Source organism: Zea mays, chromosome 6 (assembly GCF_902167145.1).
Source record: "Zea mays cultivar B73 chromosome 6, Zm-B73-REFERENCE-NAM-5.0, whole genome shotgun sequence".
Lineage (NCBI taxonomy): Eukaryota > Viridiplantae > Streptophyta > Magnoliopsida > Poales > Poaceae > Zea > Zea mays.
In genome coordinates this window covers 33,947,175-33,968,344 of record NC_050101.1, presented here as the reverse complement: position 1 = coordinate 33,968,344, position 21,170 = coordinate 33,947,175, and the positions used below count along the sequence as shown (strand labels likewise).

Below are 21,170 nucleotides of genomic sequence, written 5' to 3'. Positions count from 1 at the left end.
CACACATAATAATAAAGGAAATAACTTTTCTTTTCTCCTTTTATATTCTCTCTTACAATTTGGGTATTACACCGTTGCTATCTACCTCCTACAATAATGTACACTACTCTTCCACCATTTTGTGGACCTCAGTCTTGTTATCATAATAAGTGGTTCTCTCTTACAATTTGGGTATTACACAGTTGCTATCTACCTCCTCCTACAATAATGTATACTACTTTTCCACCATCTTGTGGACCTCAGTCTTGTTATCATAATAAGTGGTTCTCTCTTACAATTTGGGTATTACACAGTTGCTATCTACCTCCTCCTACAATAATGTACACTACTCTTCCACCATCTTGTGGACCTCAGTCTTGTTATCATAATAAGTGGTTCTCTCTTACAATTTGGGTATTACACAGTTGCTATCTATCTCCTCCTACAATAATGTACACTACTCTTCCATCATCTTGTGGACCACAGTCTTGTTATCATAATAAGTGGTTCTCTCTTATAATTTTGGTATTACACAGTTGTTATCTACCTCCTCCTACAATAATGTACACTACTCTTCCATCATCTTGTGGACCTCAGTCTTGTTATCATAATAAGTGGAAAGCGCCTAGACCCTCTGTAATGGCATATTTGAGCTTCTTTCTCATTATCTCCTGCAATCAAAACAGATAGCAAAGGTAAATAGGTGTCAGTTTTACATCTTCACAAAAATAAAAACAGATTAACAAACAGGTATGTGGTACCTTCGAGGAGTAAGGAGGGAGCCTGATACAGTGCCAGCAGGTAGCGACGCTTGGCAATTCGTCGTCTACATTGCCATTGCATTCCTGTCGGGCAAGATGCATGGCAGATAAGTATTCAACAAATGAATAGGTCTGTGCCCTAGTGGTATGTATAATTTGCTATGCTAACAAACCTTGCGTACGACAGTGAGCTTGGGATCAAGCGAAGCTAGGCCGCCAAGTGGGAGATGAGGGGCTCCAGTGCTGAATTGTGTGAAAGCCCGCTGCTCCTCTCTTCCAAACTCTCGCAATATCTCCAGAAACTGCAAGTTGTTACAGTTTTGAGATCTTAATTGGTTGGTGTAGAGTTCAAGGAATATCAAGTCTGATAAGCATACTACTTACAATAATAACCGGTTGACTGCTCATATCGTAGCCATCCTCAAACCCAATGTGATCCTCAAGGTTCTTTAACTGCAAAACATAAACACAATTAGAACAATTTAAGGATCATGTTTGCACAAGACTTGGGGAGTACAGAAAGACACGTACATCCCAAGCATCCTGTTCACCACATAGTATGCGTTCCATTTCCTCTTCTGTAAACATTTTGAGGGCCTTGAGATCAAAAACCTGCAAGTTGTAGAACCTAAATTTGTATTTGTTCTTTGCATAGCAGAGAAAAACTCATTTAGCTCTATATATTCCATTATATGACAAACAGACCTCATTAATTCCAGACTTGAAAGCTTCGATCTGCTTGGCAATCCCACTCTTCAGTGTGGCATAAACGACCAAAGATACATATTCATCTAAACTGTCAAGTGTTACCATCTTCTCTGAGCCTCCAGGAACAAGTTCATATTCAGGATTTCCAGGAAGAGTGAAGTCAAGGCACAAATCCTCCAATTTCACGTTTTTATAGGACAAGTCAGCCGCCGTAGGGTTAGATTCCTCTGAAGAGGTTTCCAAAAAATTCTTCCTGCTAACAAGTGCTTGAAACTCAATTACTGTCCGGCCCAGCTCAGGATCAAATGATAGGATGTCATACATATCGAGTTCCTAAAACCAAAAATACAATAATTAGAACAAGAGAGAGGGAATTCAGAATGAGAAATACAATAATTACCTGCTCAAGCATGATTTTGTAAAATGCTTTAGAAAGTGGAATATCCAGAATCCTTCCATCCAGAACCGCTCTCACTACAAGATTCCCTAGAAGTTTGAATTTTTGTAGCATATTAGTAAAATCAATTCCTTGTGATGATGATGGCCACGGCTTTGGAAATAGTCCAAAAGGAGCATGAACGAATCCATGTTCACCGCTGTCTCCTCTCCACATTCCGAGCCCAGCTCTTTGAAGTTCATGACTAACTGTAGAGTAGAATTCAAATGTTGGACCTCGCCCAAACCCAATCTCTCCTTCGAACTCCACCACAATGGTTCTATTGCTTGGACCATGATTGGTCATCACTGATACAGCACCTTCAATGATAGCACTTCGGGCTACCCTGTACTTTTTAGTTTGTGGATAATAACGGTTAATCTGGTCTGGAAAGAATGAGCGATGTGCAGTCAGACAGAAGTACTTCCACCGTGTGTCCAAGGACAACAGGAATGGGCAGTTCTCGACCAGATAGACACACCACGAGGGTATGAGGCCATCATCGAACAAGACATCTTGCATTTGCATCTCTAGCTTATTTATGAGAAGACTACTGAGGAACTGATGTCGTGGTACTGGACATATTGCCACTTCAATATCATTGATATCTTCTTGAATACCTTCAGCAAATTTGTTTATCTGTTCATCCATCAAGAGTTGATATGAAAAACGGTTCACCCCTTCAAGAACTTTCAGCATGAATAAGAGATTGTATGACAGGTCAGACACATCCAGATTGCCAGGAAGTTTGCCATTAAGTATGGCAGTGAAAAAAGGGTCCTTTAACCATGCACGTTGAAGGATTTCATGCACGTGGGATAACCGAGTATAGTAGGAACTCTGAGACGAGATCTCCTTATTGCTTTTGATTCTTTTCCTATAGGTTATGCTGTGTTCTTCAACCCAGAAAGATTGGTCGATCCATACATCAGATTGTCCCTTGTACATCAGATGGAGAATCGATTCAAAAAATGTAACAGATGGTTGGAGTGTCACGCCATTGTAGAAGAATTCCAGTCTTGAGGATTTGTTCCCATCATCTAGAAGATACGCAGAAGTCACTTTATTTAGGTTCCTATCTTATTATAATCAACAATCAAGCAAGACTAACGTAATAAGGAAAGCACGAGGGAATGAGACATGAGAAGAGGATGCATACCATTTTTATCTTGATTGGAATTCTGCAATTTTGGGAAACAAGAGGGAATTGTTAAATACTGTTAATGAAAGTTTGCAATACTGAAAATATAAACTGCATTGATACGATAATAATAATTTCAAGAGAAACTTAGAAGTCCAAGAGAATTATCGTATTTTTTGCATTAACATTGAGGAAATTATATTTTGAGCAACTGTGTGTACCTCGGATGCAGGTTCCTGATCAGTTCTTCTAAAGATCTCAGGAAATAGAATTGGTTCGGTGCTATCTGGTGTTGAGAAAAGGTCGACACTAAGAACACCATTGTAGTTATACAATTCTCTCTCCTTCTGCGACCTCCGGAATTTTAATAGCAATGATGTTGGTTTCTTGGCCTTAGGATATCTCAGCGGAATCATCATGTCCTCACGTGGCATCTGTTCATAAGATAGCAGTACCGGAAAACTGCCATAGCACATGTGCAAAGTGTCTAGCAGCTTCTCCACCAAAATCCCAAGTGGATTTGCTGAACTTTCATTGAAGGGGGTGAGAGCCAAATTAGCAAATTTATGCAACCGACTATGCACCACACTAAGCTGCTCAAGTACAGGTCCATCATTAAGGTCTGCATTGCAGTATGCCCCGTTTGAGAGATAAACTGACAAACATTTGATAGACCCACTCTGCACAAACTCAAAATTAGAAGTAACTGGCAGTTCATCTGACAATAATCTCCTTGAAAGATCAAACAACTGCTTGCAGCTATCAGGATTTTCAGCAAGGTGTGTCGAGGAATATAAATTCAACCTAGCAAAAAAGTCCCTGACACTTTTGAGAGTGAATCCAAACCTATTTGGAGATTTGTTACTCCCTTTTACCGATAAGAAGTTTTTCTTTATCTCTTTTGCTAGTTCCGTAACAGAATTATTCGCAATGCTGCATGCCTCAACAGTCGAGGAAGTTTTCATGTAAAAGCAAAGGCAAAATTCTTTCATGTTCTGGTGACTGGTATTTTTTGATTGTGATACTATATACTCAATTGCATGCTTTACACCCTCCTTGGTAAAGCTCTCCAAGAAAAAGTGCTGATCTTTTTTTGCAAGGATCCTTGAAATTTTGAGTGTTTCAAATAAGACGTGTTGGTTTTTCTGGGCCAACAAACAATTAAATAAGCTGATACAAAGCAAAAAATAAACATGAACATTATGCATGGTGACAAGGCAGAAAATTCCAAATCTCAAATTCTTGCTAAAAGGAAAAAAATGTAGAAATTTTACCTAGAGAGATTTACAGTCTTCTGTAACTCCACTAGGAAATTAGGTGTGCATAATTTAACAAAGCTGCCAATGACAACAACACAGCAGTAGCAAATTGATGATAGTGCAGCAGATTTTGCAACCTACATTGGACAAAAGAAGTGCACATGTCAAGGAAAATTATGTACTTCTGCAAGCATCCAGAGGTCCTCCCGTAGCGGTCCTGAAAAGATACCTCGTACCTGTACTATAAGGGCAAAGGTGCTAGCAAGCTGGGTCATGTATCTACGATGTCGCATGATGATTTTTTTCTTTGCAGTGAGTAATTTAAGATGTTGACCAGAAGTTTCAAGAGGTGGCATAAGTTGGTAAATGAGCTCCAGGAGCATCCCGACCTGCAGTTGGGAATATAATAATGTCAACAGTCAAGAGATTCACCAACATATTTGCAGGTGTTTCATAACATGCATATAGATGGCATCCATATCTGGTATCTTGTGATATCACTACCGATGGCTTGAATGTAAAAGATCTTCCCTTTGTGCACTCTCCAAAAGTAAATGCAACTATACTCCAATTTACTTTTTTTTTAATAAATATGTGACACATGATGTTAGAATTATCGCGTGAAACTTGGCACGTTACGGGGTAGTTAAGGCACCTTAACTGCAAGTGCATGGCCACAAAATTACACTAAGTAATACAAAGAGAAGAAGTAGAGTACCATATTACTATCGTGGTGCACATAGCTGTAATAACTTATCATCTCCTCGAGCAATACACAAAAATTTAATTCAAAGAGAGACTTCACAGCCTTTGCGGAGAAAGAAGCAAGATCTCTAAACAGCCCCAGAATGCCCTGCCAGACATGTTCCATTGAGTCCTCAGGTTCCAAGAAAGCTAAAAGATAGCAACGAAATCAAGGAAGGATGATGAGACATACCTCTAAGGTGGCATCATTGAGGCTCTTCCACCTCTCATTACACATCAAGGTCAATGTTGCCTTGACCACATTCGTTTCATAGATGAGCTTACTCATGTATTTATCATTTTCACAAGCACCAACAGCAATCGATACCAAGCACGGAACAACAGATTCAAGAATCTAGCATCCACAAGGATCAACAACACATGAATGTATTTTGTCACACACACTTTTCATCATATATAATCATACTTACCATTGTATCAGAATTTTGCAGGAGGTTACACAGTGCAGGCACAGCCTCCATGGCCTTAGGCGCATTCACTTCATCATAATCACTGAAGATGTGCAGGAGGATATCAAACGCCACTTTCTGTAGGCATTTGTACAAACATTTGGTGAGCACAGAACATATGAAGCAAGAGGACGAACAGTGCAGAAGCACATCAAGCCACAGAACACTCGCTCACGTGTCATTACCTGCTTGCTCGTTGAAAAGAAGTCCAAGAACTGCAGCACAGCAGCTGCCACTCCCCGGCTGAGGCACTCGTGAGGGCATTCCAAAGATATGGCGTTCAGAGCCCACAAACACTGTCGAAGCGAAAGGAAAGAGAGATGTCTGTTTAGGAGCAACTTGAGGAAATAAGATCTGGAAGGGAAGGTAGAAGACGCTTATTACAGCACACAGAGTTAGACTTTACTTCCTCCGTTTCTTTTTTATTCGTCGCGTTTTAGTTTTAAAATAAAATAACGGACGACAAATATTCGAGAACAAAATAGAAACCACGTACAAACAAATATGTACACATGCACAAGTTGTGCATGAGTGTAAAGGAACCCAAACTTTAGTATACAACCATCCTGTTTTAGTTCTAAAACCCTAAACCCTAAACCAAGGGCCAACGGCCAACAACTACTACTTCATATGATGGTGAGGTTCATTAGCCGGCGCGACTACACGGGGCTCATATATATAGATGGAAAGGAAAGCATTGCATAACAATCCGGCCGACAATAGATTAATCACAGTTCGCGACACTTACATTAATGGATCATTAAGACTAACGTACACGAGTAACCTAAATCAAGAGAGCGTTACAGTATTACGATCAAGACAAGCAGACAGGGTTTTTAATCGGTATAGGGTTTATAAGTACGATGGCGCGACACGGCTCGGTAACAGGGGAAAAGGAATAAGGCGAGGGAGAGCGCAGTGTGCTGTATCAGCTAGTCCTGCAAGTTGGGCCGGGTCGTGCTGACCCGGCACGGACCCATCGTATTTCGTGCTTAAAAACTTCGGGCCGGACTAGCACGAATTTTATTCGGGCCGGGCTAAATCGTGCTCACGTTCTAAAATGTAGACCCAGTACGGCCCTAAAGCACGGCGGGCTTGCATCGGGCCGTGCTGACCCAGACCCGGCCCGTAAGAGTTGCTTAGGCGAGGAACCGAGGAGCCCGACGACGACCATGCCAACAACCTCATCAGCTTCGGCTCCAAACTCCAACAACGCGGCCAGCAACGGTGCCTCTTCCTCACAGCAGCAGTACCAGCTGGCGATGGGCAGGAGCGCTCGGCCTGGCTCCAACTCCAACAACGCGGCCAGCAACGGTGCCTCTTCATCGCAGCAGCACGGCCCACAATGGCGCCACAGGAACGAACGGCTGGGGCTGGAAATAAATATCACGCGACGCGAGACCGCGGTTCCCTAACTCTAACTCGTACCGGGCTGGCCCGAGCACGGCCAACGATGGCGTGCCGGGCTATTTAGGCCGTCGGGCCACCAGCCGAAGCACGGCCTAGCCCTTCTAACGTGTCGTGCTGGCCCAATTTTTTCTATTTTGTGTTAGGCCGGACTGCGTGCTATCTATTTCGTGTCGGGCTCGTGCTGGCCCAACAAGCACGGCCCAAACTTACAGGACTAGTATCAGCAGGCAATTAACCAACCTCCTCGGCGAGTTCGACGCAGTCAACGGCGAGGAGCCTGTCGCAGAGCGCCTCGACGGCGCCGTGGCGCGCGAAGTGCGAAGCCCACTGGGGCGCGGTGTCGCAGGCCTCCGCGATGGCGCGCGCGGCGAGCAGCGGCACGCCATCGCCCTGGGAGCCGGAGCCGCCGGCGAGGAGGGCCGGCAGGCGCGTGGCGAGGCCCGCGTGCGGGGTGGCCAGGATGGAGGCCGAGCCAGACTCGGCGAGCACTTCGCAGAGCGCGGCGAGCGCGGCTGCCGCGTCCCCCGCGTCCGCGGCCTCGTCGGCGATCGTCGCCATCGCGTCCTGCAGCTTCGCGCCGCTCGCGTACATGTCCATGGCGAGACGCGCGCGCGCTCCCGCGCTCGTCGGTGGTCGGTCGGGACTGCGCTAGTAGCGGCGGCACGGCAAGCAGGTCGCAGGTGCCCGCCGGTGGCGGCGGCTGGGGGGCGTGGCCGATCGGGCGGTGGGCGTGGGGTCGTTGCGATCGTTGGTTCGCAGGTGCTCAACGGCTTCCGCGTGCGCCGCGGACTCGTGCCGTTGGTTTTGGTTGATAGTGCTGCGAGGGCGAGGGCGAGGGCGAGGGCAAGGGCTTATATATCGCGGCGGCGGGGGGAAAGGGCGGCGGACCCGGACTCCGATGCGGCGCGGTGCATGCACGTGGGACCCAGGAGCAGGGTACAGTCACGTCACGGCCCAACTGCCTTCGAGGTTTAAGGGGATTAAACAGAAAATTTTCTAAACTACCCTTAAAAGAGTATCTCTGGGATACTCTTCAATTTTTTTCTCTCTTAACTATCTATTTACCTTTTTAATTCCATAGAGAACATAGAATAATGAGACAGTCCAAATAAATCAAATATTACATAAATAAAGTTCTTTGGTAGCATCTATGCACCAGTAAATATAACACTAGTGTTGAGTCAAAAATAATTGATAGTCCATAGTTCAAATAATGCATAGAAATCAATCACAGTTCTAAATATTGGTAGGCCACATAAACCAGATATAGCAGCAATATTATGCTGAAACTGAAACAGAGCACACAGTTGATACAATAGAGCCACATGTTCAAAATCTTGCCATTGAATCGGTCCATGCATACACCATATTCTTGTGCTTGTGCTTGAAGATTAGATCACTGTATTTTCCAACAGTAAGACAAAAAATTAATTAGTTAAAGGAATTTTTTGAAACACCAAGACAACATATCTATAATCTTAGATGTACTTAACCTTCTCAAGCATGTACAGGCCCTTGATAGAGAGCTTCTTCTGCCTTTTTGATCTTGGACGAAGAGCGGGTGGTTGTTCATCTTGACCTACAAAAGATATATAGATATAAAAACAAAATACATTGTTGAAACAATTATTTGCATGTACACTGTCGATTTTGCTTGCTTACCAGGACCATTATATTCGTTAGGGGATTTAAAAGATATCCTAGAATTTAAAAGAATCATCTCTTCTTCATTCAATCCTCCTGACTCCTCTAAAACGAACCCACTTGGTTTGTTAGGGGATTCAGGCTCATCATTTTCATCAAGTGTCGGCAATTATTCACTCCTAGAGTTGCACAACCATTCCATAATCAAGTTACCTTCATCATACATAGCCTCTTCTCCTCCAAATAACCTAGCTTGCTTTCTGAAGAAAGTATATTGATTAATTACAACTGAAGCCTTTTAAGATGAGCTTGAAAGTTTCTTTATGGCTATTTTCACAGCATGTTGGAACTTTGGTTGTCTTGCCATTTTGGAAGTACATAGCGCTTCAGGTTAAGGGCAGCAGCTAGGAAAATAAAAAGGCAACAACAACGTCAATAACTATCATGTTTTATCAGCTAGAAAAATTGAAGGGCAACAATAATTGGTTAAGGGTAGCTGATAGTTGCCTAGAGGGGGGGTGAATAGGGCGAAACTGAAATTTACAAATATAAACACAACTACAAGCCGGGTTAGCGTTAGAAATAATAACGAGTCCGCTAGAGAGGGTGCAAAACAAATCTCAAGCAAATAAGGGGTGTGACACAAGGATTTGTTTTACCGAGGTTCGGTTCTCGCAAACCTACTCCCCGTTGAGGTGGTCACAAAGACCGGGTCTCTTTCAACTCTTTCCCTCTCTCAAACGATCCTTCCGACCGAGTGAGCTTCTCTTCTCAAATCAAAGCTGGGAACAAAACTTCCCCACAAGGGCCACCACACGATTGGTGCCTCTTGCCTTGATTACAATGGAGTTTTGATCACAAGAACAAGTGAGAAAGAAAAGAAGCAATCCAAGCGCAAGAGCTCAAAAGAACACGGCAAATCTCTCTCTCTAATCACTAAAGCCTTGTGTGGAATTGGAGAGGATTTGATCTCTTTGGTGTGTCTAGAATTGAATGCCTAGCTCTTGTAAGTGGTTGAGAAGTGGAAAACTTGGATGCAATGAATGGTGGGTGGTTGGGGGTATTTATAGCCCCAACCACCAAACATGACCGTTGGTGGAGGCTGTCTGTCGTATGGTGCATCGGACAGTCTGGTGCATACCGGACATGTCCGGTGCGCCAGCCACGTCACCAAATCCGTTGGGTTCCGGCCGTTGGAGCTCTGATTGCTGGGCCCGCCTGGATGTCCGGTGGCGCACCGGACATGTACTGTAGAGTGTCCGGTGCGCCACTACGCGCGTGCCTGACTTCTGCGCGCTCTGGCGCGCATTAATTGCTGTTGCAGGTGACCATTGGCGCGAAGTAGTCGTTGCCCCGCAGTTACAACGGACAGTCCGGTGTACACCGGACATGTCCGGTGAATTATAGCGGAGCAGCCGTTGCAGTTTCCCGAAGCCGCCAAGTTCCAGAGTCGCGTCCTCTTGGAGCACCGGACACTGTCCGGTGTACACCGGACAGTCCGGTGAATTATAGCGCGCCGGCTCTGAGATTTTCCCGAAGGTGACGAGTTGGAGTTGGAGTCCTCTGGTGCACCGGACACTGTCTGGTGGCACACCGGACAGTCCGGTGCGCCAGACCAGAGGTGCCTTCGGTTACCCCTTTGCTCTTTTGTTGAACCCAATACTTGGTCTTTTTATTGGCTAAGTGTGAACCTTTGGCACCTGTATAACTTATACACTAGAGCAAACTAGTTAGTCCAATTATTTGTGTTGGGCAATTCAACCACCAAAATTATTTAGGAACTAGGTGTAAGCCTAATTCCCTTTCAATCTCCCCCTTTTTGGTGATTGATGCCAACACAAACCAAAGAAAATATAGAAGTGCATAATTGAACTAGTTTGCATAATGTAAGTGCAAAGGTTGCTTGGAATTGAGCCAATATAAATACTTACAAGATATGCATGGATTGTTTCTTTATTTTTAACATTTTGGACCACGCTTGCACCACGGATTTTGTTTTTGCAAATTCTTTTGTAAATCCTTTTCAAAGTTCTTTTGCAAATAGTCAAAGGTAAATGAATAAGACTTTACGAAGCATTTTCAAGATTTGAAATTTTCTCCCCCTGTTTCAAATACTTTTCCTTTGACTAAACAAAACTCCCCCTAAATGAGATCCTCCTCTTAGTGTTCAAGAGGGTTTTGATATATCATTTTTGAAATATTACTTTCTCCCCCTTTTGAACATAATAAGATACCAATTTGAAATTTACCAATTGAAAATCTCCAATTTTAAAAATAGGTGGTGTTGCGGTCCTTTTGATTTGGGCTCATACTCTCTCCCCCTTTGGCATGAATCGCCAAAAACGAAATCATTAGAGCCCTCGAGTTACGTTCTTCCCCTTTGGTCATAAATAAATGAGTGAAGATTGTACCAAAGAAGAAGTCCTTTTGCTTTGAATTCTCCCCAAAAAGATGGAGAGATGCGCGGAGCGACGGCGAAGGATGAGTTACGGAGTGGAAGCCTTTGTCTTCGCCGAAGACTCCAATTCCCTTTCAATACACCTATGACTTGGTTTGAAATAGACTTGAAAAACACATTAGTCATAGCATATGAAAGAGACATGATCAAAGGTATACAAAGGAGCTATGAGTGCAACTTAGCAAAAGAAATTTCGCGAATCAAGAATATTGAGCTCATGCCTAAGTTTGTTAAAAGATTGTTCATCAAGAGGCTTGGTAAAGATATCGGCTAATTGATCTTTAGTGTTAATGTAAGAAATCTCAATATCTCCCTTTTGTTGGTGATCCCTAAGAAAATGATACCGAATGGCTATGTGTTTAGTGCGGCTATGCTCGACGGGATTATCCGCCATCTTGATTGCACTCTCATTATCACATAGTAAAGGGACTTTGGTTAATTTGTAACCGTAGTCCCGCAGGGTTTGCCTCATCCAAAGCAATTGCGCACAACAATGGCCTGCGGCAATGTACTCGGCTTCGGCGGTAGAAAGAGCAATCGAATTTTGCTTCTTTGAAGCCCAAGACACCAAGGATCTTCCCAAGAACTGGCAAGTCCCTGATGTGCTCTTTCTATTGATTTTACACCCCGCCCAATCGGCATCCGAATAACCAATCAGATCAAAAGTGGATCCCCTAGGATACCAAAGCCCAAACTTAGGAGTGTAAGCCAAATATCTCAAGATTCGTTTTACGGCCGTAAGGTGAGCTTCCTTAGGGTCGGCTTGGAATCTTGCACACATGCATACGAAAAGCATAATATCCGATCGAGATGCACATAAATAGAGTAAAGAACCTATCATCGACCGGTATACCTTTTGATCCACGGACTTACCTCCCGTGTCGAGGTCGAGATGCCCATTAGTTCCCATGGGGTGTCTTGATGGGCTTAGCATCCTTCATCCCAAACTTGTTTAGAATGTCTTGAGTATATTTTGTTTGGCTAATGAAGGTGCCCTCTTGGAGTTGCTTCACTTGAAATCCCAAGAAGTACTTCAACTCCCCCATCATCGACATCTCGAATTTTTGTGTCATGATCCTACTAAACTCTTCACAAGTAGACTCGTTAGTAGACCCAAATATAATATCATCAACATAAATTTGGCATACAAACAAGTCATTTTCAAGAGTTTTAGTGAATAAAGTAGGATCGACCTTGCCGACTTTGAAGCCATTAGCTATAAGGAAATCTCTTAGGCATTCATACCATGCTCTTGGGGCTTGCTTGAGCCCATAAAGCGCCTTAGAGAGCCTATAGACATGGTTAGGGTACTCACTATCTTCAAAGCCGGGAGGTTGCTCAACATAGACCTCTTCCTTGATTGGTCCATTGAGGAAAGCACTTTTCACGTCCATTTGATAAAGCTTGAAGCCATGGTAAGTAGCATAGGCTAATAATATACGAATTGACTCAAGCCTAGCTACGGGTGCATAGGTTTCACCGAAATCCAAACCTTTGACTTGGGAGTAACCTTTGGCCACAAGTCGAGCTTTGTTCCTTGTCACCACACCATGCTCATCTTGCTTGTTGCGGAAGACCCATTTGGTTCCTACAACATTTTGGTTAGGACGTGGAACTAAATGCCATACCTCATTCCTAGTGAAGTTGTTGAGCTCCTCTTGCATCGCCACCACCCAATCGGAATCTTGAAGTGCTTCCTCTACCCTGTGTGGCTCAATAGAGGAAACAAAAGAGTAATGCTCACAAAAATGTGTAACACGAGATCTAGTGGTTACCCCCTTATGAATGTCGCTGAGGATGGTGTTGACGGGGTGATCTCGTTGGATTGCTTGGTGGACTCTTGGGTGTGGCGGTCTTTGTTCTTCATCCTCCTTGTTTTGATCATTTGCATCTCCCCCTTGATCATTGTCGTCATCTTGAAGTGGCTCATTCGCTTGATCTTCTACCTCATCAATTTGAGCTTCATTCTCATTTTGAGTTGGTGGAGATGCTTGCGTTGAGGAGGATGGTTGATCTTGTGCATTTGGAGGCTCTTCGGATTCCTTAGGACACACATCCCCAATGGACATGTTCCTTAGCGCGATGCATGGAGCCTCTTCATTACTTATCTCATCAAGATCAACTTGCTCTACTTGAGAGCCGTTAGTCTCATCAAACACAACGTCACAAGAAACTTCAACTTGTCCAGTGGACTTGTTAAAGACTCTATATGCCCTTGTGTTTGAATCATATCCTAGTAAAAAGCCTTCTACAGTCTTAGGAGCAAATTTAGATTTTCTACCTCTTTTAACAAGAATAAAACATTTGCTACCAAAGACTCTAAAATATGAAATATTGGGCTTTTTATCGGTTAGGAGTTCATAAGATGTCTTCTTGAGGATTCGGTGTAGATATAACCGGTTGATGGCGTAGCAGGTGGTGTTGACCGCCTCGGCCCAAAACCGATCCGAAGTTTTGTACTCATCAAGCATGGTCCTTGCCATGTCCAATAGAGTTCGATTCTTCCTCTCCACTACACCATTTTGTTGTGGGGTGTAGGGAGAAGAGAACTCATGCTTGATGCCCTCCTCCTCAAGGAAGCCTTCAATTTGTGAGTTCTTAAACTCCGTCCCGTTGTCGCTTCTAATTTTCTTGATCCTTAAGCCGAACTCATTTTGAGCTCGTCTCAAGAATCCCTTTAAGGTTTCTTGGGTTTGAGATTTTTCCTACAAAAAGAACACCCAAGTGAAGCGAGAATAATCATCCACTATTACAAGACAATACTTACTCCCACCGATGCTTATGTAAGCGATCGAGCCGAATAGATCCATGTGGAGTAGCTCAAGCGGCCTGTCGGTCGTCATGATGTTCTTGTGTGGATGATGGGCACCAACTTGCTTTCCTGCTTGGCATGCGCTACAAACCCTGTCTTTCTCAAAATGAACATTGGTTAGTCCTAAAATGTGCTCTCCCTTTAGAAGCTTATGAAGATTCTTCATCCCAACATGTGCTAGTCGGCGATGCCAGAGCCAGCCCTGTCGGTGTTTTGGGTCCGACCGCACACCCGGGGTTGCCCCTCAAGGTGTTTTTAGGAGTAGGACGGTGTCGACAACTGTAGCAAAATGGTTCGTGCCAGATGCACGAGGGACAGTGGACAGTGTTTACAGGTTCGGACCGCTTAGAGATGCGTAACACCCTACGTCCTGGTGAGTATGCCTGGTGAATGAGGTTACAAGAGAGCTCTCTGAATTGAGAGTGCAGAAAACTGGAGTGGGTGGCTAAGTAGTAGGGTCGATCGTTCTGAAGGGGTGCCCCCTAGGCCATATATACTCGACCGTGGGGCAATACATGATAACAACGAGTAGCTAAAAGATAGTGAACTTCTTGAATTTATCTCCGCGTAACCCTCACCGACTTATCCTCGCATGGCTCTGTTGCATGGAGGCTCCAGCGCGAGAAAGTCGGATCTCTGTTGTGATCAGTCGTTCGACGTCGTGGATCGTCCGGGTTTACATCAATCTGGCCTCATGTCGATCTGCTTTGCTGGTTGTCTCTCCCCAGGCCCACGAAAGAATGACCTTATGATTTATTGGGCCCTTGGGCCTTTCGTGAGGTCTTTTACTCTTTAGTGGACCCGGGGGATATCTATCCCCCACAAGCCCCCGATCTTTGGGTTGATTTAGAGGTAATCAGCCCAAAGATCCCAGGTCCAGCTTGCAGGTAATTTGAAGAAAATGACTTCCTGTTGTCTTCTCCTGCTTCGATCACTCGTTGACCGAGGCTTAGTTTCGTGCTTGTGCCTTAGAGGTCGACATTTCAATTTGTAGGATTTTGAACTTCATTGGGTGCACCGGAGGTGCACCCAATGGGTGTAGCCCCGAGCTTCGAGTATATTTTAGAAAATAATCTACTCGAAGGTCTTCCCCAGAAATTATTTCCATTTGTGCTCCTGCATTTTGGTTGAGGGCTGGCCTTTTAATCTTGTCCCACTCCTTAGAAGTCGGCACTATCTTGGCTTGGAATGATAATCCATGGGGTGCACTGGAGGTGCACCCAATGGGTGTAGCCCCCGACCTTCAAATGGATTTTTAAGGGTAATCCATTCGAAGGTCTTCCTTTCGTGCCTCTTTGCTGAAAATTATCCTTTTCGCTCGTAGAAATTGACATGAAGCTATTTGCATTATGCTTTGGAGGTCAGCATTACGTCATCAATATTTTGCTTCGGAGGTCAGCATATATTTTGTCTTTAGCATCCGAGGTCGCAATCTATCCATATCTTGCTGGGTAGTGCAATTTATTTGCACTGCGACTGATTGGACATCTGATGGACGTTCTCTGTCTAGTCTTCACGTCGCTTCTGTCGGCCATATTTTGTACTTCGCTGGCTATTTTTGGCTTTCCTCTGATCCTTACTGATATCTCATTTTTGTCTTGAGGCATTCACTGCATGCCCTGCACAGATGTGACCGTTTTGAAAAATATACTGATAATTCCTGGGTGTCCCCCCCCAATGGGTGTGGGCAAGGGACGGCTTGGTACGCTGAGTGTTTTAGCCGGCTGCTTCTGAGTAGTAATGTGATGTGACGGCGAGTGTAATCATATCCTCCGCGCTGTTGACTGGAGTCCCAATGGGTGTAGTGTTGCGTGAAACGGCGTCATCCGCCTGACGTGTCTTCAGACGGGTTGAAGTGCTTATTGAATGCTTTGCGACTGTTCAGTGACCGCGGTTGGAGGTGAGCGGTTGCCTTCTCCTTCTATAAATAACGTCGTTGCCTCTCTGGCTTTTTTACATCTCTTCGCTGTTCTCTGCTGCTTCCCTCTCTTCTCTCCCGTCTGCTTCCACCATGGGCAAGAACAACAAGCGCAAGCGTGAGCCAACTCCTCCATCGGAGGAGTTTGGTGACTCGGAGTACTCAGAGGAGGAATTCTCCTCTGAGTCTGAGGGGTCTCCGGCCCCCGTCCCCCTGCGTGAGTCGTCTGACGACTCAGACGACTCCCAGGGGCTCGCAGTGGAGGTCTGGACGTACATCTGGGCCGTCGAGCGCTCCGGGCTCGAGGGCTCGGATGAGTCAGAGTACTCCTCGGATGAGGAGGACTCGGACGGCAGCGGCGAGGACGAGGACGAGGACGACGGCGACGACGACGACGATGGCGACGGCGACGGCAGCGGCGGCGGCAGGGGCAGTGGCGGCGGCAGCAAGGACGGTAACGGCGGTAGCAGCAGGGGCAGCAACCGGGGCGGCAGCAGCAGGGGCAGCACCAAGGGCGGCGGCGGCGGCAGCAGCAGCAGGGCCAGTGGCTAGATGCCACTGGTCTTTTAGATATTAGTATAGTTTAGTTAGAATAATGTAGTAGTAATGTAGAGTAGTATAGCGTAGTGTAGTAGTAGTGTAATGTAGTAATAGTAGGGGAGTATCAACTCGTGAAGAGTTGATTTGTAAGTTTATTATCTTCCCTTTTAATGAAAGAATGACTTTGGCTTCTACTTGATGACTCGTCTTGCTTGTTTGTAAAACTGATTCCTTTGAGACAGTAGATGAATAACTTGGGGATCACACTGACGCTTCCAGAAGTAGCTGCCGAGTAACTTGTAGACGGTGTCGGCGTTTTAGAGGTAACACCGAGCAACTGAAGACTGTATCAGTGTGTTAGAAGCAACGACGAGTGATTGGAAAGCGATGTCGGCATTTTAGAGTTAGTGCCGAGCGACTGAAAGGCAATGTTGGCGTTTTAGAGGCAACGCCGAGCGACTGAACACTATATCAGCGTTTTAGAGGCAACGTCGAGTGATTAGAAAGCGACGTCGGCATTTTTAGAGGTAATGTCGAGCAACTGAACACGAAATCGGCGTCTTGGAGGCAATGCCGACCGACTGGAAGGTGACGTCGGCATTTTAGAGGTAATGCCGAGCGACTGAACACGAAATCGGTGTTTTGGAGGCAACGCCGACCGACTAGAAGGCGACATCGGCATTTTAGAGGTAATGCCGAGCGACTGAACACGAAATCGGCGTTTTGGAGGCGACGCCGATCGACTGGAAGGCGACGTCGGCATTTTAGAGGTAATGCCGAGCGACTGAACACGAAATCGGCGTTTTGGAGACGACACCGAGTGACTGGAGGGCGACGTCGGCATTTTAGAGGTAATGCCGAGCGACTGAACACGAAATCGGCGTTTTGGAGACGACGCCGAGTGATAGCAGGCCGCGCGAGCCACTTTGAGGGCGATGGCCGAGTGATGAGGTGGCGCACCGGTGTTCTGGAGACAACTGCCGGGTTTCCACGTGGCATGCTGGGGTTTTGGAAATAACCGCCGGGTGATGACTGGGCACTTTTTGAAACGGTATCTAGCTCGAGAATATCCCATAAGAGCTGCACTTTTAGCCGCCTTTGCTTTCTGTGCCCTAGTTCTTGCTTTCCCGCTTCCGAATCCTCTCCGCCATTCGCCTCCCGCTCCGCTCGCTGGTAGAATTGAGATGGCACCCAAGAGGAAAACCGGGAGCTCGTCTGCTGTGGTTATTCCTCCAATCGATCCCAACAGCCAGTTGCCTTTCGCAGGTAACCATATGTCCATCATTTCTGAAACTGAACTTCTCCACCTCGTATCCATCGGGGTTCTTCCTCCGCAGGAACTCTGTTCTTGGCGGATTTGCCATGGGTTTACTGTTCCGACAGAGGATACCCATGAGTCCGTTGTTTACGCCCCTTTCCTTCTCCGCGGCCTTGGCCTCCCCATTTCTCCCTTTTTCCGTGGCCTCCTTGATTTTTATCATATTAACTTGACCCATCTGAACCCCAATTCAATTATGCAAATCTCCATTTTCGTTCACTTATGCGAGGCCTTTCTTGGTGTGCTGCCACATTTCGGTTTGTGGAAATACTTGTATCATTGTCGCCCTGGGATGGCCGGGGGACAACATCAGTTGGTCGGGGGTGCCAGCTTGGAGATGCGCCGCTGGAGGAAAACTGAATATCTCGAGATCCCCCTCAAGGATAGCATTAAGGGATGGCGCCTAGAGTGGTTCATAGTTGAGAATCATGGGAATTCTCTCCCCTCCCGGTCGGGAAGGCAGCCGGACGTTCGCACCCCGAGCTGGACCGAGTCTCCCACAGATCAGAAGGTGGCCGAGGCAGGTGTGTTGCTAGCTGAAGTCGGACTGCTGAAAGAGAGGGGTCTGACTGCTGAAGCTGTGGTTACTGACTTTGTTTTCAAGAATATTCAGCCACTAAAAGACAGGGCCTATCCAGCTTATCTGTATCGAGGGCTAGCCGACTCAACTCGGGTTACCAACAGGAGAATTCCTTCTGCAGACTTGGTGAGCCGACTTGAAATGATCCTCAGGGGCAAGGTGTCAAATGTTGGTGCTCCAGTGGCGTACTCGGCCTGGAACTTGCCTCCTCCCAAAGCCTTCACCCTTTTCGTGTCGAATCCGCCCATTACTGATGGCGGTTTGGGCCTTAGAGTGCGACCCTCTGCTGAAGAAGTCAGTGCTTTGGTTGCTTCGCTTGGGGAGATTCCTGATGACGAACGACAGGTTCATTTTGAGGTGCCTCTGAACCCTAGTGATGCAGATATAAGCGCTATGCTTGATTTGCTAGCTGAAGATTCTTCCGATGCTGCTCCAGCTGGGGTGTTGACAGTGGTGCCCCTCCCAGAGGTTGATACGACTTTGGATGCTCAGAAACCTGTTAGTGCTCGCCCGAGGCGCCCTTGCCGAGCCAATCAGCCTGATCCTTCTGCTGACGAGCAGAAGAAGAAAAGAAGACGCCTCCGGCGAGTATCCAGCTTTGATCAGGACGCTGGTACCTCGGTTCCTGCTACTGAAGACATGCCTGCGACTGGACTTATTGATGCTGACCCCAATGGGTGTCCCCAATCTGCTGCTGATCCCAATGTGGGTGCTCCATCTGTTGCTGACCCCAATGGGTGTGCTGTTTGTGTTGCCATTGTGGATGATGAGGAGGAAGAGACTGAAGCTCCTTTGACTCGGAAAAACAGTCGGCGGTTCATCGCCAGCGGTGAAAGTAGTGGAGTTCCCTCTCCTGCTTTGTCTGCCCTCATTGGTCTGCAAGAACTGTCCCTAGCCAACTTTGATCAGACTCTCGAAGATATGGTCCCAGAAGACTTGTTATCGGAGCCAGTGGATGATGGTGCAATGGAGGCTTGCGTCGACGTGCCTGATGCTGGGTTGAGGTCATCCCGTGCCTCGTCGACCTTAGAGCGCGATCTCGAGGGTCGGGAAGCTGACTTGGATTGTCCTGGTCCTATGGAAGTGGCTGAGGGCCCGTCAACCTTAGAGGTGGTTACTGCAGAGAGCTTGGACCTCAAGAATGGTGCTGACACATGCCCAGCCCCCGAGGACGTCGCCGAGGATGACTTAGCTCGGGTGAAGAGTGTAAGCCACTGCCCAGCCCCCGAGGGTGCTGCCGGGGATGATCCGGCTCAAGTGGGCAGTGCCGACTATGACCCAGCCCCCGAGGGTGCCCAAGCAGGGTCTCCTTCCTGTACTTCCATGGACGTTCACGCGGGATCTTCTCCACACTCTGGCTGTATGGTGGTAGCCCAAACTTTGGATCAGGGAGTCGCTTTAGAGGGCAGCGTCCCTGCTGACCGAGTGTTGGGCTCTGTTGAAGGTACTGAGCTGATCTCTGCTGGTTCGTTGCAAGCTGCTTCGGGTGGTGGCCTTACGCCTGCTTATCAACTGATCTCCTCTGATTTGGGGATCCCTTCATTCTTTTCCAACCTCCAGGTATCGTGGTGCGCTTTAGCTTGATTTTCACATTGTATGAGCTGCTGTCATCACCCTCTTCTGTTTTCCTCATCAGGCTTTGGTGGATGGGATGGCCAGCCAGCTGAGATTGCAGGGTGCTTCCGTCCCAGAAGTGGCTTCGTCTCTTGCATGTTGGAATCCAGTGTCACTTCAACATCGCGTCTCTGAACTGGAGGCAACCAACGCTGGTTAGTGCCCTTTTTGCTTCTCCTTGCCTTTGTTGTGGACTGTTTTACCTTCTGACCCCGTTTTGTTTGATTATCTCTTGCTAGGAATGACTCGGAAAATTTCAATTATTGAGGAAAAACACTCCCGAGATCAGGCTGAATGGGTCCAGCGGTGCGCTGACTTCGAGGAGAAGTACTCTCAGAGCCAAACTGAACTGGGTCAGGTCTCCGCTGCCTTGGATGACGCTAATGCCCTGAGTTCTTCTCTTCATGCTCAGCTCAATTCTGAAAAGGTAATTTACAAAATTGTGCCTTGCCTTGCTGTGTTCCTATTACTTGCTTGGTTTTTGAAGGAGTTGATTTTTGCTTGCAGGAAGAAAAGCGTATCCTTGCTGCTTCTCGTGACAATCTTGATAGATTGTATCGTGATTCTAGCAACTCGCTGACCATCTTGGAGAGGAGTCACCGCTTTACAATGGAGGAATTGGACAACCAACGTTGTAAGCTGCAGGAATCTACGGACGAAGTGACCCGCCTCAAGCAGTTGATATCAGCAAAGGATGCCACCATCAAAGAACTCCGAGCTTCCAAGAAATCCATTGCCCAGGAGTTAGAGACTGCTCGACTGGCTGCTAAAGTTGCCGAAGAAACTTCTGTTACTCTGAAAGCCCAGTGCGACAGAGCCATGGACAAGGCTATTCGAGCGGGACGAATCTTGATGAGGAGACCCGACATGGTTGTTCCTGAAGACATAAGGGCTGACGTGAATGCTGCCCCCGATTCCTCGAGTCGCCCTTCTTCGTCGGTCGCCCCTGAGAAAGACATTGCGAAATAGAGAAACATTTTGCGTGCTTTGAGCGCGCGGTTAGCATGATCGAGTATTTGTTAGAGGATATCAGTTCAGCATTCGAATGATATAATTACTCTCTTATTGTATCAGAATTCATGAGTTCGTAAATTTGCAGTAATGAAACGACGCACGATGATTATGAGATTTGTTTGCGGGATATAGAAGTCACCCCCTGAATTGCATAGGCATGTGCATGCTGCACCGCCTTAAGTCGTTGCCGACTTAAGTTGATTGTTCCGTTAGTAGGGCATAGTGGTCACCCCGAGTTAAGTAAGCGTGAGCATGTGGCACCGCCTTAAGTCGTTGCCGACTTAAGTCGATTGCTCCGTTAGTAGGGCATAGTGGTCACCCCGAGTTAAGTAAGCGTGAGCATGTTGCACCGCCTTAAGTCGTT

At 46.4% G+C, this 21,170-nt stretch overlaps 1 protein-coding gene and 1 pseudogene across 1 annotated transcript; both read right to left on the bottom strand.

The window, feature by feature from the left end:
• Positions 1-584: 584 nt before the first annotated feature.
• LOC103630940 (E3 ubiquitin-protein ligase UPL4) lies at positions 585-7,505 on the bottom strand. Its single transcript, XM_020539891.2, has 14 exons — positions 7,149-7,505; positions 5,684-5,794; positions 5,460-5,576; positions 5,222-5,383; positions 4,521-4,673; positions 4,300-4,421; positions 3,270-4,195; positions 1,849-2,921; positions 1,446-1,781; positions 1,272-1,352; positions 1,125-1,193; positions 914-1,042; positions 741-824; positions 585-650 (listed from the first exon to the last, which is right to left on the bottom strand). The coding sequence occupies exons 1-14, from the start codon at positions 7,503-7,505 to the stop codon at positions 585-587; spliced, it is 3,786 nt and encodes a 1,261-aa protein (XP_020395480.2).
• Positions 7,506-8,089: 584 nt separating this feature from the next.
• The window catches only part of LOC103629175 (uncharacterized), a 39,118-nt pseudogene continuing 26,037 nt past the window's right edge, over positions 8,090-21,170 (bottom strand).

What these genes read in the sequence shown, in the direction of transcription:
- LOC103630940 (XM_020539891.2), bottom strand. Translation starts at nt 7,505, where the DNA reads ATGGACATGTACGCGAGCGGCGCGAAGCTGCAGGACGCGATGGCGACG. An exon ending in TGCAAAATTCTGATACAATG is followed by an intron (nt 5,384 to 5,459) that starts GTAAGTATGATT and finishes TGTGGATGCTAG; the next exon opens with ATTCTTGAATCTGTTGTTCC. An exon ending in TCAAGTCTGGAATTAATGAG is followed by an intron (nt 1,353 to 1,445) that starts GTCTGTTTGTCA and finishes TACAACTTGCAG; the next exon opens with GTTTTTGATCTCAAGGCCCT.